Source organism: Nothobranchius furzeri, chromosome 1, assembly GCF_043380555.1.
Source record: "Nothobranchius furzeri strain GRZ-AD chromosome 1, NfurGRZ-RIMD1, whole genome shotgun sequence".
NCBI lineage: Eukaryota > Metazoa > Chordata > Actinopteri > Cyprinodontiformes > Nothobranchiidae > Nothobranchius > Nothobranchius furzeri.
In genome coordinates, this window is record NC_091741.1 from 53,900,396 (window position 1) to 53,927,441 (window position 27,046).

At 41.8% G+C, this 27,046-nt stretch overlaps 2 protein-coding genes across 3 annotated transcripts in view; one reads left to right on the top strand and one right to left on the bottom strand.

Annotated features, from left to right (window-relative positions):
• LOC107383948 (protein phosphatase 1H) overlaps nucleotides 1-11,141 on the bottom strand; it is a 45,068-nt gene extending 33,927 nt beyond the window's left edge. Inside the window, exon 1 of the mRNA XM_054740052.2 lies at nucleotides 10,888-11,141. Coding sequence (XP_054596027.1) covers nucleotides 10,888-10,949 — 62 coding nt within the window. The 5' untranslated portion in view covers nucleotides 10,950-11,141. The remainder of the gene's footprint in view (nucleotides 1-10,887) is intronic.
• On the top strand, nucleotides 3,939-21,763 carry il17rel (interleukin 17 receptor E-like). Of its 2 annotated transcripts, XM_015956869.3 has the most exons (18): nucleotides 3,939-4,175; nucleotides 5,509-5,536; nucleotides 5,909-6,055; nucleotides 11,526-11,632; nucleotides 11,862-11,976; nucleotides 12,321-12,365; nucleotides 13,976-14,115; nucleotides 14,590-14,661; nucleotides 14,755-14,809; nucleotides 14,899-15,062; nucleotides 15,524-15,568; nucleotides 18,814-18,868; nucleotides 19,000-19,145; nucleotides 19,496-19,555; nucleotides 19,652-19,709; nucleotides 20,180-20,293; nucleotides 21,069-21,125; nucleotides 21,207-21,763. In XM_015956869.3, exons 1-18 carry the CDS (start codon nucleotides 4,062-4,064, stop codon nucleotides 21,314-21,316), a joined length of 1,632 nt encoding a protein of 543 aa, XP_015812355.1. In that variant the 5' UTR covers nucleotides 3,939-4,061; the 3' UTR covers nucleotides 21,317-21,763. The 2 variants fall into 2 exon arrangements, 1 of the variants encoding a protein (XP_015812355.1); XR_008563087.2 differs by lacking the exon at nucleotides 21,207-21,763 and having other exon boundaries at nucleotides 20,169-20,293.
• The last annotated feature ends 5,283 nt before the right edge of the window (nucleotides 21,764-27,046 follow it).

The following is a 27,046-nucleotide window of genomic DNA, read 5'->3' on the forward strand; positions in this document are numbered from 1 at the left end:
TGCACTCGCCACTTCCTGATATCAGAAATTGGTTAGATCAGCATGTAAAACCTATTTTTCCAACATCATCACACAGCACCATGGTGACCAGTCTAAGCTGTATAATACAAACACTCTTTGCTGTTGTTGTCTGAATCTGATGGCCTCATGGCTTTCTGTACAGATTTACAGAATTTTTTAAAACAAGAATTTGGATATTAGGTCTGGCCTTCAGCTTCATGGACCGGTCGTTTGTGTGGAATCACCAAGCCCACCTGACTTTGCTTCAGTTCACCTCTCGGACTTGGTGAAGTTTATTTACTCCATGAAGCCACTGGGCTCTCTCAAGGACTGCCTCCCATCTAAATTGATGTTTTAGTCAATGTCTATGCTGAGCCCCACACTCTTAAACAGTGTAAATACTAGTCTTGGCACCTGAGTATTCCCTAAGGGTTTTAAAGGTGATGTGCAGATGTTAAAAAGCCTGGTCTGGATCACTCCATTTTTGAGAATTTTCGGCCGATCGCCAAGGTACCATTCCTGTCTTGCTGGAGAAAATAGTTTATGTGTAAATTTCTGCACACATGGACACCAATTCACTCAAGATGATTTTCATTCTGCCTTTAGGCCACACCCCAGTAAAGAATCTACCCTAATTAGGTTGCTTAATGACATTCTGGTGGCATCTGATTCTGGGTCTCGGCTGCTGCTGATCCTGTTGGACCTGTCTGCTACCTTTAATACAGTTGATCATTTCATTCTGTTGAACCGGCTTGGGTCTTGGGTAGGGGTGATGGGGATTGCACTCATGCACTGGAATGGTTTTGCACATATTTATCAAATCGTTCGATTACCCCAAACTGGGACTGCACCTCAATGTGATGTGAATGTTCTCTGACCTGGGGTGTGCTGCAGGGCTCCATCCTTGTGCCACTCCTTTTTCAATATATCTCCTGCCACAGACAAAATCTTTGGCTTGCGTGGTATCAGCTATCATATTTATGCTGATGACTGCCAAATTTATGTGGCACTAAATGACAAAAACGCAGACTCTCGTCTCTCGACGTGTATGGAGGGCTGGCTAGCTGCTAATTTTTCTAAATTAAACGATCTGAGTCCATCATTTTTGATCCCTGAAATCTCTTTTGCTCCCATTCTGGCCGTGATTCTATAACTTTAAACCACAGGCAATGTGTAACGAGTCCTGGAGTGAAACTGGATGTCGACCTCAATGTTTTCTCAGATAAACTTTGTTGTGAGGTCCTGTTTTTATCAGTTACGTTGTCTGGCTCATCCTAGATCTATTTTGAAGCGAAGGCATTTGAAATCAGTTATTCACGCCTTCATTACCTCCCGTTTAGACTATGCAAATGCGCTCCTCACTGGTATTCCTAGCTCAGTATTACATCAGCTGCAGGTTGTCCAGAATGCAGCTGCTAGGTTCCTGATGAACACAAATCAACAAAGCCACATCACCCCAGTCCTTGCATGCCTTCATTGGCTCCCTGTCGTATTCCGTGTACAATTTAAGCAGCTGAATTTTGTTGTCAAAGCATTGCACAACCAAGCACCAGCATACAGTATCTGTCTGACCTGCTAACGCCTTATGCTTCCACGTGCTTGTTGAGGTTAGCAGATCACCCCCTGCTTTGCACTCCACGGATGTGTATGCTGGGTGATCTGAGTCATAATCTTAAACACACCACCTTAAATTTGCATGTCCCAACCCACTTACCCGTTGGCATTATATACATAAATGTTGGTGGCTGTAATGCTAACTGCAGAACAACACTAGCTTGAGCTACCGCTACGTGCTACTGCTAATGTCCTTGTTGGATGAGAGGAAAACAACAAAGAAAAATGAAGTAGCTCACATTAAATGTTTCAGGATGTACTGACAATATCCAAATTTTGACTGAATCTGAGATATATCCATAGGTTACCTATTTAGTAATCTGTACATGCTGTACACAGAGTTTCTAGCTTCAGGCTATCATAGAGCCATCGAGGTAAGTTAGCCAATCAGCACTCATGTGCTGGCTGAGTGGGGGTGTCATACCTATCTCTCTATTGTAGGGCTTTATAATGGGACTCTCTTTGGTTAATTTATCAGGATATAGTGAGCCCCAACATAGTTTTGTATTTCATTTAGGGGCTCAGAGAACAGGTTCCAGTTGTAAAAAAGGTGGTTCAAGGACCCCTTTAAAGTTGATGAAGAGCATCCTGTGTGATGTGGAGAGCAATGGCTACAGTGCCTTCTGTAGATCTTTTTGCTATAGGAAAACTAGAGAGGATCAAAGGAATGGGGAGGGCAGGCTTGGATGCGATGGATAAACAGCAGCTCCAAGAGCTGGTGGCGACAGGTGTAATTTTGATGGTGCAGAAACTGTTGGGGTCAGATATGAGGATTATTTTAGGGATGGACATGATTTGATTTTTAAACTATAATGCATGAAACTGTCATTACAGCTACATGTTTTTTATTTTTTTCTATTTGTTTAGATTTTAATGTAATACCAACAGTTCCCCAGTAGATGGAACAAAAACACAAAGGTGGACAGCAACAAAGTGCACCTCTACTCACAACTTCCCCAGGAAACAGATCTTAGCTGAAAAAATCAAGCTGCAAAGACTTAAAATACATAAATATTCAGGAGTAAACCAGTCTTTGACTGACCCGTACCACAGTTTCAGGTTATCTGATTTTGTTTTTGTCATGTGAGGAATGAGTAAGAAAAGATTTTCCGTGAGTGAGTCATAAGAGAAACAAACAACTATTAAACACGTGCGGCTGCATCACATCCTGATTTTACACCTAAATAAATATGTTTTAATACCAAGAGTCTGTGGGTAATTAGTTCAAATGAAACAGCATGTGGTTTTGGGTTTATTTCAGCAGTCACTTTCAGTTTCACATGCTGACCCATATTTTGTTCCAAACTGACAACATGACCTTCAGATGACCTGGAAGAATTTTTAAAGTGTGTTGTCACATCTCCTTCCCAGCATTGGAGGCTTCTGAGGTCTAAGGAATTTTCTCAGCTGTTTTGTGGTGATTCAGCCAGGGCTGCTGTTCAGATATTGAGTAATGATAGAATGGCAGGAAAGACGTCATGTTTTCATCTCAAAGGGAGTCTGATGTGGATTTATTTGGAGAAGAGGCTACAATCCCATCAGCCAATCACACAACAGTAAGCAAGAGACAATTATACTCAAAACAATGGCAACATTAAACTATTCTAGGATAACACATCATTTACAGGTTCCAGTGAATTTCAGATCTGCTACTTCATTATTCTCCATACAAAAGGAAACCAGCAGTGCAACCAGTGAAGATGAAGATGGTTTCATGAAATTAATGGGGAGTTAAATGTCAGCGGTTGATCATTTGACTGTTAAAGGAGCGTGCACAGTCGGTTCTGAAAAATGACCTTTTATAGGAAACCCAAAACTTTAACTGACTTTATTTTGCTGAAACAGAAAGTGGCCAGAAGTTGTAACATGCATTTGGATTAAATCTAATTAAGATGTTGCAATTTAAGAAAGTTAAGCAGCAGTATTGGTCGGATGCACAAGTATATCTCTGTATCTATATATTGATAAATATATGTGTTTTCATTTATATATTCAAATCAATATAATTCTGTATTTAATTATCTATATCTGCATTTGTAAATTATTATTATACATTAACTGACGGAACTATTCAGCATCTCAGACAGTTTTTGTTAAACCCACCTGTATATATATTTATTATGGAATGAGTGGAGTTGGAACTTATCCTAGAAACAAACTTCATTAGAATTGCCTAAATTGCACAATAAGTGTAGCAAATAAACACTAATATTCAGAGCAACTTGCTCAAACATTCAAACCTTGGTGCCAAAAAGGAAATAGTTGACCATAGGGCCGTGGACCATAGCCCCACCCCCCTCCTAACAAATACCTACTCTGCTTCTGCGCTGACAACCACTTTCTGTGCACTTCTCACACTCACCATCACCGCTTGTCACGCACCTTCTCCTCACCTGCCTCTGACAGAGTAAAAGACACAGAGAGAAGAGGGGCTGATCTAACGTCTGATGAAAATGATTTTCTGGTTTGCCCTGCTGGTGTCCCAAAGCACCTTGAATGGAGCTGCTGCAGAAAGCACACAGCTAGAGAGGATTGCCAGCTGCCACACCAGATGTTCTAAGGTAAAACCTCCTCCGCTCTCTTTTTGAAATAATTGCACCCCATTGTTAGCTAATTCAAGGGACTGCTATTATTTTCTGCCATCTCTAATAACTTTAGAGTGCTATATTTGGAACTTTGGTCATTTCTCTTACTGGTGAGCTCAGCTGGACTCCACACAGATGTGTGTCAGAGTAGCAAAAGAGATCAGTTTACTTTCAGTGTTGGTTTCCATTCAGCCTGGGGCTTTTGGAGGTAAAGTTGTAAAACTGTGTACACCTTTGATGCACAGAGACGTGAGAGGAGACAAAACAGCACATAAGCCTCATTGTAAAAGCCCTATTTTGATCTGCGTGACTCACTGGTGAGTCATAAAGACAGTCCTAAATGGACAAGAACTGCAAATTCTATTTTTGTGAGCTCTTTTTCAAAAGCGTACAAGAGGAAATCAAATGATTTATGCTCTCATTTAGTTCCTCTCTTTTCCACAAAGCACTTTGTTGAAAATGCTTGAAAATCTTTCGCAGTTATTTGCGGTCACTTTAAAATCTCTCATCAGTGTTTTGGAAACATTTATTGTGAGTGATAATTGCATCACTGACATATTGTGAATGACCTCATGTACTAATTGGTGCAGTAAAAAGAAGGCTGACAGGGAAACGTCAAAAACTGACATCAGCTTAAATCAGGACACTTTTAAAATCAAAAGAAGGAAGCCTCTCTTACTTTTAGCTCACTTTGTCAAAATCTCTGCAAGACAATTGATTGTTACATTTTTGTCCCTGAAACACCTTTATTTGGTCAAAATCACATCCAAACAGCAGTTTCAAAACACCTCAACCTCATATCACAAACATCTGAGTTATGTGTTAAAATAACAAATCTAGTTCCTCAGTGCCACTCAGAGCTGCACCCCTGAAAAACAAAAGCAATGACTCAACTTTGAGCTAAAGGAGAAAAGCACCACTTGTTTTGCTAAAACATATAGTAAAAGCCTGAGGGTTTTCACACACAACCCTGCTGTGGAACAAGTAAAAACATCTTCTAACACCTAGATTTTGACAAAACGTCAACCAAAAAAACTATTTAGTAAGTATAGAATGCTATTGACATGACATAAGACGAATATTTTATTGGTTTCGTTGAAGCATGATGTATTTGCATTGCTGAGAGACATGCACTGTTTGATAAGCTTGCAGCTAGAAAAATTCATGATTGCTTGCATGCAGAGTCCCATTTCATAGAGCAATGAGGATGTAAAATATTATTTCCCCCCTGTGCAGGGCAGCGACCTTTAGTCTCTTCAAGTTTTAAATCTGAACAGAGTTTTATTTCAGTATCTTTTTCTTCCTGCAGGGACTCAACTACAGAATCAAGCCAGATTGTGAGTATAAACCAAACACACTCATCCGCAGCCACACCTGAACGTGCATGATCATAATACATCAGCTATGCATGGATAATGTGTGTATTTGCAGAAACTGGAGTTTAAAGCAAACTGTACATTAATAGGAGCATCATGTAACTAAACAAAACCTAATTAAATTTGAAAGGCTTCCCACCCTGTTGTGATTTACCTGAAACCTTTAGGGTGTAACCGACCTTTAACTTGCCAAAGAAAGCTTTCTTCACAAGAAGCATACATCATTTAAGGAGACAGTGCCAAACAGGAACCATAAAAATTGAGCAACAGTAGAAAATAAGAGAAAATTTTTACAACGTCCAAGAGTTGTTTCTTTTGTCCTTTCCTGGTCAGATTGGTTTTCTCCTGGGTGTCAAATCCCCGCTGAAGGTCTCAGCTCATCTGTCTTCCAACACGTGAACATCTCCACAGTCATGAAGTGTGAAAGGAAACAGAAGTGCACTCTACATTTGAAAGTCCAAACACTTTTACTACTTTCCGGTGGGTAAATGCAATACCTTAAAATTTTACAATTTGTTGGCAAACTGAGCAACCGGTTGATTGACTGGGATGGTTTTCTGTGTGGCTAGGGCAGAGGTTTACCACTTTTGTGCCTGAAAGAGCTATTTTGTCATTATTTGAAGTTTGAGTCTCAAAACTACTTGATATTTTTCCAGCCCCGTTTGTTATGTGACATGGATTTCACATATGATGTCCGTGAATTTTAAAGACACATTCTGATGCTAAGAAAGCGCTTATTTTCAAATGGGGTAAAATTTATTCTAGGTTTTGTGTAAAAATAGGTCCAGAACTACAAATGTGCATCATCAAATTGTCATCATTGAACCAGAAATAGAGAAAAGCAGAGGGAAAATGGCTGTAAGCTCAGTGAACTTCAAACCCTTCTTTCAGGAGGAAATAACCACCATAAATCTGGCCATTTGGTAAGTAGCAGCTACGCTAGGGCAAAGGAGGTTCTGTGGTGACATCAAAAATGCAACATACTGACGTCTGATATGTAGTCATGCTAATTACAAATTTTTACAAGCTGATAAATCTCAAAGTACGTGACAGGTGTGGTCGAAACAGACATTGTAGAGCTCATTCCACTGAAACAGCTCTTCTTAGGGTCTCTAATGACCTTCTGACTACGATGTAGCCACAGCTGCACTGGGGCGCACTGACAGAGACGAGGCTGCCGAGCACTGGCGCCACCGGTCCCTCCGACCACCACCAGCAGGCAACGTGGGTTAAGTGTCTTGCCCAAGGACACAATGACAGCGACAGACTGAGCGGGACTTGAACCTGCAACCTTCCGATTATGGGGCGAGCACTTAACTCCTGTGCCACCTCGCCCCCCAAAGACAATACACAACATAAAAATGCATAAAAACTAAAGCTTAAGCTTAGCTAGGGGACTGTTCTGTTCTGGACCTGCTGGACCTGACTGCAGCCTTTGACACTGCTGACAATCACTTGCTACTGGAGAGGCTGAGAGACTGGGTAGGCCTATCAGGATCTCCTCTGGAGTGGTTGCCCTTTTACCTGTTTGAGCATTCCTTCTCTGTGGCTGTCTCCAAGATTCGGTTCTCCACTGTATCCCTCCCTCATGGTGTTCCACAAGGCTCTGCACTGGGGCCTCTGCTCTTCCTCCTGTATTTGCTTCCTCTTCAGCACATCCTGAGCTCCTTCAAAGGAATCTCATACCATCTTTATGCAGATGACATCCAACTGTACATCTCCTTTAAGCCCCATGAGATGTCTAAGCTGCAGCTGTTACACACCTGCTTAGACTATTAAAACTTGGATGGCTGGGGGCTTTCTACAGCTGAGTGAAGATAAGACTAAAGCCTGGTTTATGCTTCTCCGTCAGCTCCGCAAGGGACAGACACGCACGGATTGACGGAAGCGTTTTGCTCTCATAATTCTCCGTCTCCTGGAGAGTGTTGCAAAGCAATTCCCCGGCAGGAAAACAGAGGGCGTAGCGTTGTTCTGTGGTATCTGTCGTATATCGGTCCAAGATCGTGTGTTTTTTATTGAGTTTTTTGTGTATATAAGAGACTTTTAACACGGACATATTTGTCTCTCATTCTCCCACCGCTTCATGCGCTCCCCACCTCTAAACCCATGTTTCCTGTCATTTCCGTCCACAAATAAAACGCTTGCTGCGCATCTTTTCACTCCTTCAGTCACGGGAGGATGAAACGTTCATATTTTTAGAGTTTTTTCGCGAGGAATTTTTCAAGCTTCTCCGTGTCTGCCGCTAGTTATCCTCGGCTCTCTTTGCAATGGCGGCGCTGTAAACAACAGCGGCGTCCCGACCAATCACGAGCTTGCGTAATCCGTCTCGTTCGACGGATGTTTAAAAAAGTGGGCTCGACTCCGTACGTACTTGCGTGCCCTACGCAAGGACGGATAATGGCGTTGTGTGTCTCCGCACTGACGCAGACGGAGAAGCATAAATCAGGCTTAAGATCCACATCTGTGTCCCAGACAAGCTGGTTTCAAAAATCAGAGACTCTCTCAGTTAGCTTTCTTCTCACACCAAACCCTCTGCCAGGAATCTTGGTGTGACCTTTGACCCAGCTCTCACCCTGGATTCTCATGTCAGTTCTCTTGTTCACTCTTCTTTCACTCAAATCACCCTGTTTCTCCTACAGCTTCACTGACTGTCAGTCAACTTCAGGGTTCATTTAAAGATCCTGGTTCTGGGGTCTCATTTTTCAAACACTGCGTAGAATCCTTACTAAAACCGTACTTAAGCTCAGCAAATTTTTTTTACTTACGCCAAGTAGGTTTATGATCTATCAAACATGGAGTACGCACAGCTGCACGCAATCTCCGCTTCATAAATCGGAGACTAATGAGAATGTTTCTCAGCTGCATTTTAGTCACATCCCGCCCTCACCACGCTCACTTACTGCCATAAATGGTCAATGCAAAGTGCCTTTTGGATCTCATGCATATACATAAGCCGGCTGTTGCAGCGCTCCGCCAATGACGATGGCGACCGTAGATCAAGGCCGATCAAGGAAGCGCAATTTCACATAAGTAGAAATTGAGGTATAATTGTGGGTGAGGTAGAGAAATGAAAGGAAGTGCTTTTGCAAAACAAATAAAGAAAATCCACGGAGTGGCACAGTGTTGCTGAAGCTGTCAATGTTGTGAGTTCTTCAGAGAGATCTGTGGTGGATATAGAAAATGGTCCAATTGGGACTCGATCCCCAGACTCCCAAGTGAAAGTCACGCATGCTAACCAGTCACCCAAACCGAGATCTCCCTTGAATAAGTAGCCAGGGCGGATAATTAATCGGGTCACAGTGACAGGACACACACTGTCACAGACGCATGACATTCTGTCTCAATCTGTCCCCCTGCTGATATTCTGCATTCCGTATTCTGCGCTTCAGGCTGTGTGCGTGTGAGGTGCACGCATGTGTGAGGTGCGCGCATGTGTGTGTGTGCGCGCATGTGTGTGCATGTGGGGGGTCTTGTTCTGTGTGCGCACGAAGCAGTACAAGTGATAATGCTGCAGGATTTCATAATTTTATCCTTCTCAGCAGCGGCACTGCAGGTGCTCTCCATGTCCAAAATGTGTGTAAGCCAGGTCCTTAGTCAACTTAAAGTTATGCACATTTTTACGCTAAGTTTTCTTTCATAAATCCCAAAGTTTGCGTGGAAAGTTGCTTACGCAGTTTTCCGACCCCGTTTTGTGCGTAAGCAAGCTTGATAAATGAGGCCCCTGGTCTTTAGAACCTCACATGGACAAGCACCATCTTACATTGGTGATCTTCTCAGTCCCTACACCCCCAGCAGGTCCCTGAGGTCCAGTGACCAAAGCCTGCTGGTTGTGCAGCGCACCAGGCTAAAGACCAAAGGTGACAGATCATTTGCTGCTGTGGCCCTCAGACTTTGGAACTCTCCCCCTGAGCCTGAGATCAGTGGACTCAGTGGTCTCCTTTAAAAAGCAGCTGAAAACTCACCTGTTCAGGCTAGCTTTTCTGTGACCTTTGGTTCATTCTTTCTAACTAACTTCTCCTCATGCTGCTATTTCTACCAATTATGTCTTCCCTCACATTTCTTAATCTACAATTTTCCTATTTTCCAATTTTTATTACAATCTTTTTTCAAATAATTTTTTATTTTATATTTAGTTCTTGTGAAGTGCCTCTTGATTTCTATCTTGAGAAGCGCTATATGAAAATAATTTCTTCTTCTCTGTATAAAGTACTAGAACCCTCCAAGATGCTCAACAGGATAACAGTCATTCACCCATGCACACACACATTTACACACTGATAGTAATAAGCTACATTGTAGCCAAAGCATTCCTGGGGAACACTGACAAGCGAGGCTTCCATGCAACCAGAGTCCACAGTATCTGCAACCACCTCTAGCGGGCAAGGAAAGTAAAGTGGCTTGCCCAAGGATACGTTGACTGAGATTGTCTGAGAGGGTAACAAACCTGCAACCTTCCAGTTGTGGGCATTTAACTCCCATGCCATTGTCGTGAGAAAGTTGTAAAACCATGTCGCTAAAGTCAATATATGCTGTTAGACTGTCAATGAAGGCTAGTCTCATTTCTGCTGATCCATCCCACCCAGGTCACAAACTCTTTGTACCGCTGCTGTCCAGAAAAACGGTACAGGAACATCAAGACCACAACCTCCAGGCAGAAAGATAGCTTCTTCTCCAGAGGTGTGAAAGCCTTTTTTCCACCTTCCCTCCCCTCTGCTGCCCCCATGTGCTGATGCACACGTGGTTCCAGAGCTGGAAGTTGTTGAACCCTGAGCTAGAGGGTGACTGATAAGTGAACAGGAAATTTTTCTTATTAAATATATTCCCAAGCCTCCCTTTATCCTTTTCCATTGTGTCTGAAGTTCCTTTTCAGATAAACAGTGGAATATAATCTCTCCGGTAAATCTTGGGTGAGTATAGAGGGCTTTTTCCTGATGGGACATGTCTGAAACACCTCCCTTGGAAATCAACCAGAAGCCCAAGAGTTCCCTATGAAAATCCACAAAGGCACACACTCGAAGGATGGCCCCACTCACTTAGCAATCTTTCTGGTTCAATTGCAAAATTGCAAACCAGACACTGAAAAACTACAAGTCAAAGATGGTCTCCAGAAGGTTTTACCGTTTGTTTGTGAGTTGAACAAATCCAGTTCTGGTATTAGTGCCCACTCAACAAAAATAATCTCAATGTGCTGTTCATAACATGTAATTCTGGACCCCCACTGAGTACAATTCATTTTATCACTAAAACAGCTCTAAAGAGGGAAAAATGAAGGAGATCCCATTCTACAACCTGTTGATTGCCTGGCAGGTTACCTGGGTTGTGCATCCCTTCTTCTCATACCATCTACACCAGTCAGACTGGTCACTGTTGACATTCAGAGGAACTCCTCCTATGTTTTTCTCATTCTTGGAACCACGAATGCTCCTTTGTTCACATCCTTGTATTTTTTTCACTGCATGACTAAGTGCACTTTGCACCTAGCTTGTATAACTGGAGAAGGAAGTAACTAACCACTTAGGTGCAGCAGTTGTAGAGATGAGTCATGTTTACATGTCAAGCAGTCAAGAAAGTCATGACAAAATATTTTTTCATGACAAATGCTTCTGCTTTTTTGTGTGTGTTTTTTTAATACCTCAATTGACATTCCATGTCCCCCGTGGTCAGCTAAACAGAACAATCTGGTCAGATTTGTGAAATAAACAACAAATATTTAGTTTCTCAAAGTTTCTCAGCCACAGGGCTTCAGTGGGGAAATCCCTTTGACCCTGACTGTTGCTCAGTCCAGTGAATGTTCAACAACTTTGTTTTTCCTTTCATGAAACATAACTCACGTTTGTCAGCTCAAGACGGAGATACTCTCCTTATCAGACGATTAATGGACTGTTTTATGATCGCACCATTTGACTCACTGGTTTCTATTTTGGTGACTGTTTTATTTAACTTTTTGCAGAATCAATCCACGGCGTGTCGTTTTGCACAGTCAGTGCTGGAATGATGACAGACTGCCAAAGCGTAGTATTCACAAAAGCATCGAGGAAAAAACTGTCCAGATTTCCGGTAATGTTGCCCAACAATAATACACTATGACTATTAATATAGAACAGCAGCTTGTTTCACTCTGGAAATGTCATCATTCACATTTTATTTGCAACATTGTGATATTTAACTTTGAATTGCCTCCAGTTGTGGTTAGTAACTGTTGATGAACTGTGACAAACATGTCATAACAAGAATTAGTTGGTTTTATTTTTTATTTTTTTTTACCTGTCTGTTCTGTTTCCTCTAGGTGACAGTTGAGAATGATTGCACTGAAGTCTCTCCAAACCAACAACTGCAAGTAACGGTGAAAACTATACCAGATTACTGCAACATAAGCTGGACGACCACCTATCTAACTCCTGGTATGGGCTTTTCATACATGCTTTTTCACATAATTCCAGTTGCAAAAGAAGAAGATAAACACAAAAACATGCATCATGATTCCAAGGTGTTAAAGTAAAGGTAAAGGAAACCCACTAGCATGAAATAACCATAACATCATTTGCATGATACATGCATAATTGGTCTCCCAACAGCCTGAGATAAGAATGCAAAAAAGCTGGGAATGTCCCAAGTCTGTTTGCGATGTCATCCTGTGGATTGTAGGATTGGATTGTCTGCAGAAATTTTTTGGTTGATTGCAAGTGGAAATAAAAATACACATGCCCTCTTTTTAAGCCACTAAATGTTTGGCTTCCCTTTGTAGAATGCAACAGTGAAGATCTTAGAATGAATGTCCCAGAATGCATCAGTAAGTATACCTGTATGTTTGTTAATTAAGTCAAATGTCTGTGACTGCTGAATAAAATGTTTATTTTGTCTTTTGAGGACTACTGGGGTACCAAGACGATTTGATATAGAAAAGAGGAGAGTGATTGGATTAGTAAATCTGATTCATATTTGTTTCATCACCTAGATCTGTTTTAGATTTGACAGGTTAGAATAATTATTTAGTCCCACATGACATGCGATGGAACAGCAGTTTACTGGAAACGATGACAAAGAGGAAAAAGGCTAATGAAAACAAAGGTAAACACATTTACAGGAATCATAGCTGATGCAGTGTGACATAACTAAGTAGCAAGCACCCTTAAATGGTTAGCCTGAAAGCAAAACTAATACAACAAATGAGGGAAGAAGTCTGAGAAAGGCAATAAAACAGACACACTCCAGTTCATCTTTGTTGTAGCGAGGCAAATCATTTATAGGGTCAAAGGTGAAGAAAACAAAATTGAAAAAAGTTTGTGTGAGCTCTGTTTGTATTTGAATGTGTGTGTGTGTGTGTGTGTGTGTGTGTGTGTGTGTGTGCAAGTGTGAGCTCTGCTTTCCCTGCTAGTGTGAGCTCTGTTTGCTCTGTGTGCTACAGTCAATGCATTTACATGCACATCAGAAATTTGACGTATTGCCCTGAAAAGACACGTTGTTTTCTTCAACTGCGTTAGTTATCTCTATATGCTAGTGTGAGCTCTGTTTACTGTGTGTTTATGTGAGCTACTACGGTACTGTTTGCTCTAATGACATTTTCACACATGGCCCAGTCCCGTCCAGCCTTGTTTGGGTCAGCCCACCCCACTGCTGCCAGGTTTTGTTCACACCATGATGTCTGTGGTTCACATGGCCTTCTCAGAAACAAGGATGTCTCAGAACATGTTGGCAGGGCATGTTTCTAAATATTCTCCTCAAATTAGTAAATGATGAGCATGAGCAGTGCTGCTTTTGGATACACTGAAGCACACTGCTTCCTACTCTCTTACTGAGACTGTCCTCCCGCTGTAGCGGTGGTTCCAAGCTGCAGTCAGAATATGTTTACCACACTGCATCACAACTGATAATGCGTTGCACATTCGGGAAGCTGCTGCTGCTGATTCCACTTGCCAAACAGAAGCTCCCTCTAGTAGGTAAGCGCAAACTTCAGCTGGTACAGTCAGTCGGTAGTGGGTGTGTTAGGTTTGCTCTGCACGAAGCTGATCGCTGGGGAGCAGGTCCAAAAATTCCAGCTGGCTGAGCATGGAAATCGTACAGATTACCCAGATGTGAACACCATTAACCTGCCAGGGCTAGGCCGGGCTGACTCAGATGTGAAAGCCTTAAAAATCACCATGGCTGGTCAAAGTTGTTCCACCGTGTAACACACACCACTATTGAAGCCTCTGGATTAGAATCAGATCTTAACCCATTCCAACCTTGGCTGTAATAAAGAGGACTTTACTTTTATCATTAAAAACTCGGTTGCTCTGCAGATTTGAATAAATTGTTGCATCTTGTAAATTCTCATACTTAGCTCGTCCTTCTTTGAACTACATTCAATATATTTCCCAGAATCTGTATTCCAATGGATGGCTGCTATTCTGTTTCTTTCAGCGGGTAGGCTATCATATGTTGAGAACCCAGAGAAGAAAGAATTGGAAATCCATGTGTCAGACATGCTTGAAGGCCACGACTACCATCTCCGGCTGTGCCACAAGGATTTCATCTGCCTTGGAACAGGGGCCAAAACTCTGGTTAGACAGTTTATTTTTAAAAAATTCAGACATTTACAATAAAAATATTGAACCTAAAACCCACATATAGAAAAAGGAAATAGCATTTAGCAAGATCTTACTTTATTATATAATAAATTGATTGTAGATTCTTGTAAGGTTCATATATTTATCATATTGTATTTTTACTGCAGCTGTTGGCTAAGTTCACTCTGCCCTACCACACCTTCCTGAAAATCGTGTTTTGTTATTTCATGAGCCTCTTTAATTTTAGAACTCCCTTCACATGCCTCATGCATGACTGGTGCTAAATTAGTTTTAGTATTCATATTTTACTCATTAGATGACACACACACAGTGAAAGCAAAGGTGTGGAAACTTTGCCCAAAGATTCAGTTTAAAAACTTAAAATCTTACTTTAGATTTACTGTTTGCTTAACCAGAAATTGTGAAATTAAATCTTGAAAGTGAAAGATGCTCAAATATTTGTTTCAGATGCATAAAGAGAAATCCAATAAGAGCGCCATCCTTCAGTACTCCCGACCTTTACCATGCCTTTGTATCGAGGTAAAGTTTGAATCAGCAGTTCTGACACATGATCTGTCCATTAGTAATCAGTTCCACGTAAACATTTGATGTTCATGAGGAAATTCTTTTTAGGGTTGGTCGGCTGTGATGGATGCGCCTAGAGTCCAAGTCTGCCCTTTTAAAGATCGTGAGTAAAGAGTACAATTATGTATCGTCTCAGTCTGTGCACTCAAAACTGATAACTTATCACAAGGCTGTGGCTTTATCTCCATGTAGGTCTGGAGGAATTGTGGTTCAAAATAACGTTTGATTCAGCCGAAGAGGCTTTAACATGGAAGCCTGCTTGTCCGATTTCTGCTGTGGCTGGATTATGTGAGAAAAGAGAAGATGGGAATTGCATGGACCTGCCTGATTCATTGCAGAATGTCAGCAGAGAAAGGGTTAGGGTGCTTTTAAATAATAAAAGAAACAAACTGTGGTGCCACCACCACAAAGAACAGAAAAAAAATGTGAAAGCGACAAAGGGCTCCTAGAACGTGTCTCTTGTAATTTACCTGAGTCATGACACCTTGCTGTCAGTGGAATAAGTGTAGCAATGCAGTAGGGAAATATTTTGTGCGTCACTTGTGTAAATATGGCTTATGGTGTCAGTGATACACAATGCAACGTCAATAACTTCCTGCTTGAAGCACTTATCATTTCATTCGAATGATGTCAGAAGTGTTTTGTGAACTGTGACTTTGCAAACATGAGGCCTCTATCTGCTTTATTCTAAACCCAGACTTACAGCTGATGGCAAAAAGAAAGTTAAAAAAAATATTTCCTTGAAACCTTGGGCTGAAACTTGAGAAGGGATATCCGTATTGATTTATGTAAAACGTCCTTTTTCTGTTTTGTTTAGTTGACGTTTGCTAAAGTGGATCCACACCCTGACCTTTGCATGAAGGTATGGTTGATTTCTCTCTTTCAGGAACTAAACTTGACTGAAATAAATTATGTAATTGCTGGACAAGTGCCAGCCTTCTTAAAACCATTTAAATGGTATAACAAACATTTATTCCACATTATCACATCCAACAAACTGTGCCCATTCACAAAATACTTTATGTTCTTTTTTCACCAAGCCTGTAAAACAAAACTGGGCCAAGTCAATGAGCTTTGTTTTATGAAGAAGTTAGTACTTTTAATATCAGTGTGATTTTCAGTTCCCCAGATGAGAGTCACATAAGAAAAATGGCACCAATTTAGCTCGTAAAAAGCCAACAGCAAGCTTAGCTTAGCATGCTAGGAAATGTCTTTGTGGGCAAAGGATTACAAAAGCTGCCCTGACATTTCAACTGCGCACTAATAAACATGTTACATCATTAAACAACAACGAATAAGTGATTAACTAGAACAAGAATACATCATCGTTTATCCTCAAGTTTCTGCTAATTTCCACGCTAGCTTTGGATTTGCAGGTGGAGGGATTATGCAACTTTTAAGCGAATCCAAAGAGGAATGGAAATACTTGTAAGTCAGGTTGTGGAACTCCTCTCCAGAAAACAGTGAACTACTGTTCTCTGGCAGGGGCAACTTTTAAGTAGAAACAGTGAAAGATGGTGGACATGCTTTAGTCATTAGCTTTTATGTGATGGCGTTTACGTGACCATGAGGCTATGGTGGAGGGTAAAGTTTCCAATCTACCATTATCGCACCTCCTTTCTTTGCTTTGATCTATGGCCAGTAGATGCAGGCATCGGAGCTCTAATTGGAATGTCCCAATAGCTGTTTTCCCTGATATATATGAATCTGATTAAAAAAAAAGTCGCAGTATGTTTACACCCCCCCCCCCCGCATTTGGCATATTAAAGGTGTGGTTAACTGAAAACCCATTTCTTAATGATTTTTTCTGATTATAATCAGTCACTCTGAGTTTTTCATGCAGGCTGAACATGAAAATAGTCTCCTATATCTATCTTCTGCAATAGCTTCTGACATTAAATAGATGGTGAAACGCTAGGTTTTGAAAATTCTCACATATCTACGTCACACTGTCACGTAATTGTTCATGGACTCGCCCAACTTGACTCCCGAAGGGGAAGGCTGTTGTTATTTTAGCGTCCAGGAAACAGCAGAGAACATCCCAACTAGTAGAAGCTAACCGTTAGCATTAGTAACTCTACCACACACACACACACACACAAAAACTCCTCCAGGCTTGTGTTATTTGCGGAGATTAAACATCCACGTGTGCAAGTCATTGGTAGAGTCAATTTGCTGTTATCCAATCTGGGGCGATATATCCAAATATCAGGGAGTAAGACAAAAAAACCTGCCATCTGAACCTCAGCTGTGATGTGAGCAACTTTCAGTTTCAAGAATTGGTGCACTGGTATTTCTTTTCCCACCCGAGAACTACTCACAAGGCATTCATTCCAACTGAATCCATCCATTCATCCATCCATTCTCTTCCGCTTATCTGGAGTTGTGTCACCGGGGCAACAGCCTAAGCCCCAGACTTCCCTCTCCCCAGCCACTTGGGCCAGCTCTTCTGGGGCAACTCCAAGGCAGTCCTTGGCCAGGCGAAAGACGTAGTGCCTCCAGCGTGTCCTGACTCTCCCTTTAGGTCTCCTCCCTGTTGGACATGCCCGGAAAACCTCACCAGTGAAGCGTCCAGGAGGCATCCTAATCAGATGCCCTAGCCACCTCAACTGGCTTCTCTCAATGTGGAGGAGCAGTGGATCTACTCAGAGCCCCTCCTGGATGATTGAGCTTCTCACCCTATCTCTAAGGGAGAGCCCAGCCACCCACGAAATGTTTGGAAGTTCTGTCAGAGGTGGGAATAGAAGCTCCTTCTGACAGGAGACTCTGCCAGGCGCTCCCAGCAGACCCTCACAATGCATTTGGACCTGCCAGGTCTGACCAGAATCCTCCCCCACCATCGGAGCCAACTCACTATCAGGTAGTGGTTAGTTGAAAACTCTGCCCCTCTCTTCACTCGAGTGTCCAAAACATGCAGCCGCAGATCAGACGAACGACAAAGTTGATCATCAAAGCTAAGGTGCCTTTAAGCTTGAACAGGTCCAATAACAAAACACTGCTCAAATTCAGATCAGGGAGCCATTCCTCCCAACCACAAGTCTCTAGGTCTCACTGTTGTTGCCCACATGAGCGTTAAAGTTCCCCAGCAGAACTAAGAAGTCACCAGAAAGAGCCCTCTGGAGCACCCTTCCAACTTCTCTCCAAAAAGGGTGGGTAGTCTGAACTGTAGTTCGGTGCATTAGCACACTTCTAGGAAGAGGGAGGCTACCCTCTTGTTCACTGGGGGAAAACCACAAATTAAACTAGTATGCCCACCAAGAGCCAGCTTCTGTAGCCGAGGATAAGACCGCCAAGGTCCTCGCCCTCGACTAACACCCGTCACACACTGCACCAGACTCTTTTGGCCCATCCCACGAGGGGTGAGCCCATGGGAAGAGGAACCCACGTTTCCTCTTTGGGCTGTGCCCGACTGGGCTCCATGGGTAAAAGCCTGGCCACCAGGCACTTGACAATGTGCCCCACCTCCAGGCCTTGTTTCAGAGGGGGGCCCCGGTGACCCGCGTCTGGGCGTGGGAACACTATTTCCATGTATATTATTCTTCATAAGGGGTCTTTGGGCTGCTCTTTGTCTGACCCCCACCTAGGACCTGTCTGCCATGGGTGACCCTACCAGAGGTATAAAGCCTCAGACAACTTAGCTCCTAGGATCATTGGGACACTCAAACCCCACCACCATGGTAAGGTGACAGCCCGGGGAGGGACCAACTAGAGACCACTGCTAATGTATTAAATAAATCTCCATGATTGATGTCAAGTTGTTGTTATTGTTGTTGTTAGCCTCAAGGGCAACATGCCGATTATCACTTGTAAGTCGCTTTGGACAAAAGCGTCGGCTAAATACATAAACATAAATACATAAACATAAATAAAATGAGTTGACCAAATCTTTAAGTGACTCACCAAACAGTTAATAAAATGATGGTTACTGAACAACAGGAAGCTGCACTGAAATCTGCCCTCAGTTCTCTGGAAACCGAACCACAAACAGAAGTATCTTTAGCACCAGAGCGGTTCTGTTCCATGGACCAGTTTTGTAGGAAACATTATTATGCTGCTGCATTAAAAAAACAGTTGACAATATGTAATTAATATTTAATATTTTCTCAGTTTTCTGTAGGATCCCAGTCCTGGATCCGATGTCCGTTTGCTGGAACAATCAAAGGTGAGACTTTTCCCTCATACGTTCATGCTGATAAACATTGTCTTTTTGCCGCCTCCAGACACAGTGGATTATATCATGAAGATAAGAGACATTTATGCAGCTGTTTATAATAAACCTGTGATGTTTTCCAGCCTGGGAGGTGGTCGTGACAAGAGAACAAGGACAAGAAGACCTGCAACTGCAGTCGATGGTAACTGCAACGTTTTCTGTGGGGCTTTGCACGAAATCTGGAGGCTCTTCAAAGTGCCAGACCACCAAAACAAAAACTGTGCATGTGGTAGGTATACAATAATGGAGTTTTCTCCTGCATAATCAAGAAATTATTTCATGAATATTGTGAATTTGAGTTAGACTATTATCTAAATAAAAAGCTTGCAGGTCTATAATGACCTCCCTGCCCTTTTGTGTGCGCCGATCAACTCAGTCAACTTCCTGCAATCGTTTTGCACTAGTTGCTTGGAAACCGCTCATTTTCTCAGCAACGTGACAATGTTTTCAGCCAAATAACATCAATAAACATTTAGCATGCTAGTATTTATATCTGTTAACAGGTTGTCTAAGAAAGCTTGCTTTTACAGAATCTGAGGAACGATGATTAAATGGCCAATCTTTCTCTTTATTCCACAGGAGGAACAGAAAGCTGTTAATTTAGAGCTGACAGGGCTACAATGCAGCTCTTGTGTGCAAGTATGTGTGGCTTTATCAGGGTTGTTTTCCCCAATCATTTTCTCTTATGCATTTATCCAGTTTCTGACTTTGAATGCTCTTGTCGTGTTTGTGCAGGTGAAGAGGCTTGACGTGAAGTTCTCTCCCACGGCCGTTTATTGTTTCGAGCAGTGCCGTAAGTGTGGCTTTTGTTACTGCCAGTTACTGGGAACCTTTTAAGTTCCTGTGCAGCCTAACTTTATTTTTGTATGTCCCGTAATGTTCATAATGTTGTAAACCTGAGGCAATGCACCAGATGGAAATACTCCAAAATAGCTTCCTTTGCTCATGTTGTCTGGAAAATTACAAATGCGTGTGATTCTAAAGCTCTGCGTGCACTGTTTCAGTGCATTTAGATGGCAAAAAAAAGCAAGATGTGTTTCCCCTGCAGGTATAAAATGAGTAATTATGTTTGAACTATCTGTAAAAATAAGAATGTAGAAGAGACATTGTCTTCATTCACATCTCTAATGATGATCGATCATGAGCATTAGAGAGATTCTAACAACACTAGTACAATAACAACTCAAAACAAAAATCTTTTTTTCATAAATGAGGCATTAAAGCATATTTCAAGATCGCTTAATTCATTCAGTTTCTTCACAGTGTCCAAATCCTCTCACCCAGAAGCTTTGAACTTGACCTGGGTCATTCTGGTGACTGCTGCTTGCCTCTCTGGCCTCATAATTGTCGCTCTGGTGCTCCACATTCTGCAGACAGGTACTTACCACAACTGTCATTAAAAACAAGCTTTTATTTTTGAAAATGATCAGCAACTCTGAATTTAAAATGTAGGCTGAACGTGAAAATAGTCTTCTACCTATTTCCTGCATTAGCTTCTGATAGAAAATAGATGGAGATATGCATAGTTTAGAAAGCCTGACAAGTCTACGACACGCTACATAACATTCATGGATTCATCCGTCTTGGCTAGCAATGAGGTAGGCTGTTGTTGATTTAGGGTGTAGGAGAGATCAGAGAATGTCTCGATTATTAGAAGCTAACATTTGTAACTCCACCACACAGCAGAACTCCTCCAGGCTTGTGTTATTTATAAAGATTCAACATCAACGTTGAAAAGCAAACAGAATCAGTGGTAGAGTCACGTTCAAATATCAGGAAATAAGACTCCAAATCTTTCTCCTTCCAGCTGACTTCTATGTCTTCAAACTGGAGCGCCGGAGCTTCCCCCCTCCCCCCCCTCCCTAGAAATAGACATTAATTTCTACTAGAGACCACCGCAAATGTATTACAAATATTCGTAAAGTTTATCTCTAACTTAAAGTTCTGTGTTTACAGTGTAGTACAAGGTCTGCTCAGTTCCAGGATCTACACTGTAAACCAACAACTTTGTTCCTGATGACCTGACAGAGTGTGTGCTATGACGTATTTTCTAACGGATAAAATATTTTGCTATTCAGGTCATGTTTGAGTGAAAAAAATACATCCGATCACTGCCTGCTTCCTCATCTGTTTTATCCCTGTTCTATTTTAGTGCATCAGAGACGGAAACAAAGCACAAGAGATGCCTGTGGCTTGACTAAGCAAACAGGTAGGGCTAACAGCTGATTGTGTGTTCTAAAACTAAAATTAAAATTTGAAACTCAAATGTGTTTCCCCCTCTCTACTGCAGATCCTTCTTCGGATTCTGTGGTCTCTACATTTCAACCTAAAGCAGGGAGAGTCCTTGTGCCCGATTCACCGCTGTGTGGGAAAAACGAAAAGGCCAACCTGATCTCATAACGGATTCCAAAATGGTGTTCTGGTCCAAAACATTACTTGCATTGTTGCAGTATAAAATTGTTACAAGAAAGCACAGTTCTCTTTTGTATTCTTAATGTGTTTGACAGATGTTTCAACTGTTGTGTTGTTCACAGTAGATGTGCTGGTTGGTAAGCTTGTTATAGATAATGGCTGCTTTTTAAAAATACAAATACATGTAAGTGCACACACACACACACACACACACACACACACACACACACACACACACACACACACACACACACACACACACACACACACACACACACACACACACACACACACACACACACACACACACACACAGTTTGTGCTGCGCCTTTTTTGGGAAGGTTAATGTCAAAGTTTATTTTAAGTGTAATGTTCATTTATGCTGTTTGAATACTTTTGTCTTTATTTAAATGTGTATTTTCAATAAATTAATACATTCTGAACAGTCAGTTCTTAGTTTTAAATAATTTTTAAAAACAAAGTATTTATTTTAATTAAACTAAACCATGCTTTCTGTTTTGAGGAATAAATTGGTTTTAAGGAGGAACTTGTTGAAAATATTATGAAAAGTAAGAATTTACTCAATTGTTGTACAATAGTCCACCTCTAAAAAATATTGGTGATCTAAAAAGGAGATGTGTGGACTCGAGTCACATGACTTGGACTTGAGTCAGACTTGAGTCATTGCTTTAATGACTTCTGACTTGACTTGATAAAATCTACTTGGACTTGAATGCCAATGACTTGCGACTTGAATCGACTTGCATCTGTTGACTTGATGATGACTCGAGCATATCTGATATTTTCGCACAAAAGTGGAACGACATGGACGAAAATCATAAATCAGTCTTCGTTCTGGGTTTGATCTTGTTCTGCTAAATGCAGCAGCACTTTGTTTAGAATCAAGTTCAGCTGCACTTTCTGCTTGTTTGAGCAAATAAATGAAGCTTTAAGAAGCTTTATTTCTGGAATTTATTTATTATCATCGTCATTAAATTGAAGTTGGACAGATGACTTGATTGTAACTTGAAAATTCAACGTTAAGGACTTGGACTTGACTTGGACTTCCACATCATTGACTTTGGACTCGACTTGGACTTGGTAGTCTTTGACTTAGACTTGACTGGAAAGACTTGTGACTTGCAAAAGAGTGGCTTGGTCACACCTCTGCTAAAAAGCTTACTGAACTGGTATGGATCCAGCTGTCAGTGTACATGTTTAGCCCATGAACTCCTCTGTGATGGGAATTTAACTTTTGGTCAGTAGACTTTATATCTTATCACTCTTCAGACAGGCTATTGGTAAATACTGGGGGATGCAAACGTTTGGGCAGCCTTGTTAATCTTCACGATTTTCCTGTATAAATCGTTGGTTGTTACAATAAAACAAAATCTGTTAAATACATCATATAGGAGACACCTGCAGTGATATTTGTGAAGTGAAACAAAGTTTATAGGGTTTACAGAAAGTGTGCAAAAATTGTTTAAACAAAATTAAACAGCAAGGAACTATCCAAGCTGCAGGTGAAATGTGAGAATCTGGAGGGTCGGTCGAGGAGATGTAAAATTCTGATTCTTGGAATTCCTGAGGGACCAGAGTCTAGTTCGTAGACCATAGATAGAACCAATAGACTGAACCCACTGAGCAGGCCAACAGATGAAGAATAGGCCACGAGCTACTGTGGCTAAGTTGAATTATTATCAAGAAGACTGCACGGAGATTCTAACCCAGTGTTTCCCAACCCTGGTCCTCAGGGAACACTGTCCTACATGTTTTCCATGTCTCTGCTTCAGCACACCCAATTTACCTTGGCTCCCAAGGAGGACATCAAGTGCTGCAGATGCCTGTTAATCACTTGACAGGTGTATGGCAGCAGGGAAACACCGGTGTTTAAAAGGGCAACGTGGAAAACATGCAGGACAGCGTGGCTTGAGGACCAGGGTAGGGAAACAAAAGGAACAATCATAAAAAGTTATCCACAGGAACACCATCAAATAAGACACAAATGATAACCAGCCAACATTAAATCCCTTAACAGAGCCCCCCAAACTGCCTGATTGTCTCTAGGTGATTATGGGACATAACCTCAGCGATCCAATGACCACATGCTGGGGGGTGAGTCCAATATAAGTCTTTTAACCAGCAAACATCAAAAGGAGACCAGACTTAGCTGGCATTTGTCCAAGGGAACATCCACGATGACGACCATTCCAAACAGAGCAGTCAAGAAGTCCCACATATCCTGAGGAGCGCATCAGAGATAAACTCCCAATATCCCTGCAGTTTCGGCCCTCCAGAACATAAGAAAAAGTGTAGCAGGTGACCATCTGCAACGCTCACAAGTTGGGTCTTGATTTTAGACATTCTGTTCTTGGACCACAGCAGATGGTGCACCACCTTGAACTGGACAACAATATGTCTCCTACTAATTGAAGATTTGTGAATGTTCTTTAGAGCAGATGTCCTCCGATAATCCAACACCCAGGTCCAGCTCCCATTTCTGTTTTAAAACATCTAAACTGTCCCGATAATGTGAGCTGAGCCTGGTGTCAATTCTCTCAGGACTATGTTGAAAGATGTCCGACAGTCCAAGATCTCATCAAGAAGAGTCCGAGGCGCGCTCTGGCGAAAACAGTGTGAGTTGTGAATATGAAACTTGACTCTCAGCTGTTCAAAAGAGACAAATGAACCACCAACATGAAAATCATACAGAATACGCATGCCTCTGGTAGCCTACCCATTAAAGGCCTCATTAGACACAGAGGGGATGAACTTGTGGCTCTTTGTCAATGACGACAGTTCAGTGAGACCTAAAGATTGTCTACACTGGTTCCAGATCTTAAATGTCTGAACAACAATCAAATTTTCTGAGTATGAAGGTATTGCGCATGGGAATGGCAGCCGAGAGCAGAGTAGCAGAACTGGCAAGAAACAATGCTCTCTCCACAGCCACCCAACTCAGCACATCAGCCCCCTCCCTCAGCCAGAACCAGGGGTGGACTGGTCCTCTGGCATTCTGGCACTGTCCCGGTGGGCCGATGCAATCCCTGCTCCTTCGGTGGAACAGAGACAACTCCGTGAGCAGCAGCACCCCCCATCGAACAACATGTACAACAATGCATCCATGTTATTAGTCCAGTAATAATATATAAAATTAGGATACGCCATGCCCACTACATTCCAAGATAATTGCACCACTTTTTAGCCGGCCCTCAGGCATCTGTTTTGCCATACAGAGCATGACAGTAAACTATACAAATTCGAAATAAAAGATTTAGAAAGAAAAATCTGGGCTTATTTTAAATTAAATGGAGGTAGTGAGCTGCCCCTCATTCATCTGCAAAGAGCAGAGGGCACTGGTGATGAATTAGCCATTGTTGTTTTCTGGAAAACGCCAAACGTCCTGCATGGTGTTGGGCAGCAAGCACAACCCCCACCTGTGGATGTCAGGGCCTCATACCACCCTCATGGAGTCTGTTTCTGACCTCTTGAGCAGACACATGCACATTCGTGGCTTGCTGGTGGTCATTTTGCTCTTGCAGCTAGGTTGTTGCCCTCTTACGTCTCCTGATGTGCTGGCTTTTCTCATGATGGCGCCTCCATGCCCTGGACGCTACGCTGACAGACACAGCAGATCTTCTTGCCACAGATCACATTGAAGTGTCATCCTGGATGAGCTGCACTATCTGAGCCCCTTGTGTGGGTTGTAGACTCCATCTCATGTTACCACTAGTGCGAAAGCACCACCAGCATTCAACAGTGACCAAAACATCATCTGGAAAGCATCAGAACTGAGATGTGGTCTGTGGTCACCACCTGCAGAACCACTCCTTTATTGGAGATGTCTTGTTAATCGCCTGTAAATTCCACCTGCTGTCTATGAAATGAAATGAAATGACCCGCACTTGTTTAGCGCCTCTCAGAGTAAGGACTCCAAAGCGCTTTACACTACAGTGTATCATTCATCCATTCACACCCACACATTCATACACTGGTGGGGATGAGCTACGATGTAGCCACAGCTGCCCTGGGGCGCACTGACAGAGGCCAGGCTGCCGAGCACAGGCACCACCGGTCCCTCCGACCACCACCAGCAGGCAAGGTGGGTTAAGTGTCTTGCCTAAGGACACAACAGCAGAATTCTCTGTCCGCAGCCGGGATCGAACCTGCAACCTTCCGATTACTAGACAACCCGCTCAACCTGTTGAGCTACTGCTGCCCAACATTTGAACAACAGCAGTGAAAAAAACAACTGTCAGTCAGTGTTGCTTCCTAAGTGGACAGTTTGATTTGACAGAAGTGTGATTGACTTGGAGTTACGTCGTGTCGTTAAAGTGTTCCCTTTATTTTTTACACTGTGTACATTTAAGCGATCTGTATCTCTCTGTCTTTTACTCTTTCCTCTTTTTTCGGCCTGAAGCTGTTTTCAACAAAAGCTCTAATAAAAGAACACTATCTGCCCACTCAACTACATGACTGGTGGACACGTAGGCTGAACTGCTTGTCTCAGATTTGATTATTTTTACTCTCGTAAAAAAAAAAAAGGGAAGTAGCCTTTAAATGTGTTATTGTTGATTTTTCTGTCCTCAATTTCAACCAAAACATGTTGTGTCTATAATAGTATCTATTGTATTTTGAGTTCCTTTTAAAATGGTTTGTCCTCATAAAGCAAGGCTTTAGAGAAGTTTACAGAAGGACAGGGATGATGAATAAAGTAGTTCACCACAACTTAAACTGACATGTAAGGACATGTAATGGAAATGACTGCAAGGCCCCGTGTAGTTTTCAATTCAACAGTCACTGAAGGCAGTTTATGACCTCAATAAATTAAAAAATAAACAAACAAAAAAATAAAAAAAATGGGAAATTGTGGATGTTGTTCCTTAGCAGTCAACAAAACCAATGTCAGTATTTGTGGAACAGATGGTAATATAATTGATCTACGAAGGCAGCAACCGTTATTTCAGTTGTTTATTTGTGTTCAGTTCACATAGAAAAGGCCACCAGTCCACCACACAGTGGTTCCAGTGTTTTTACATGCACATCGTCCACCCCAGTGCCCCCCATAGACAATGAAGGTACGCGAGATGAACCACCCTACGCAGTGTCACCCCGCTCTAATGGAAAATGGGAGGGTCACAGGCTCACTTAACAACCTCACCCCCACCCACGCCTGGATCTTTGCATAAGTTGGCAGCCTTGTTTCAGATGACAAGCGAAGACAAGTCATGCACAATAAGTGTTTGAATACAAAAAGTAGCCTGGGATATTTTAGAGCTGACTTCTAATTCATTGTTAGTATTGTTAGCTCAACGTTAGTGTTACGAACCCCAACATGTGATGTTAAAATGTGAAGGAGGGGCTAACATAAGAAATATGACAATGGATTTTAAAATCAAAACATTTAAAAACAAGCATGCAAACAAATAATAAGCATTATTAAAATAATGCCAAACCAAAAAAAAAAAAAAAACCCTCTCAAAAAGGTTAACATTAAAAACACCTGGTTAAAACTTATGTCAAAAGTTTCACCAAACAGAAGGTGTTTTAAAACCAAAGTAAATAAAATTAAGCCCTAGGCCTATTTTGAAGCCTATGCCTCAAAAAATGGTAAAAATAGTATTTAATGGTAAAAATAGTTTAGATAGCCTTGTAGTGCTGGGTTTGCTGATTAATTTGATGAGAACTATTACTATTTATTCTGTAGTGTGAGGGTTT

Coding starts and splice junctions, on each gene's coding strand:
- il17rel (XM_015956869.3), top strand. CDS start 4,062: ATGAAAATGATTTTCTGGTTTGCCCTGCTGGTGTCCCAAAGCACCTTG. Junction 12,366..13,975: donor GAATGTCCCAGAATGCATCA/GTAAGTATACCT, acceptor TGTTTCTTTCAG/CGGGTAGGCTATCATATGTT. Junction 20,294..21,068: donor GCTCCACATTCTGCAGACAG/GTACTTACCACA, acceptor GTTCTATTTTAG/TGCATCAGAGACGGAAACAA.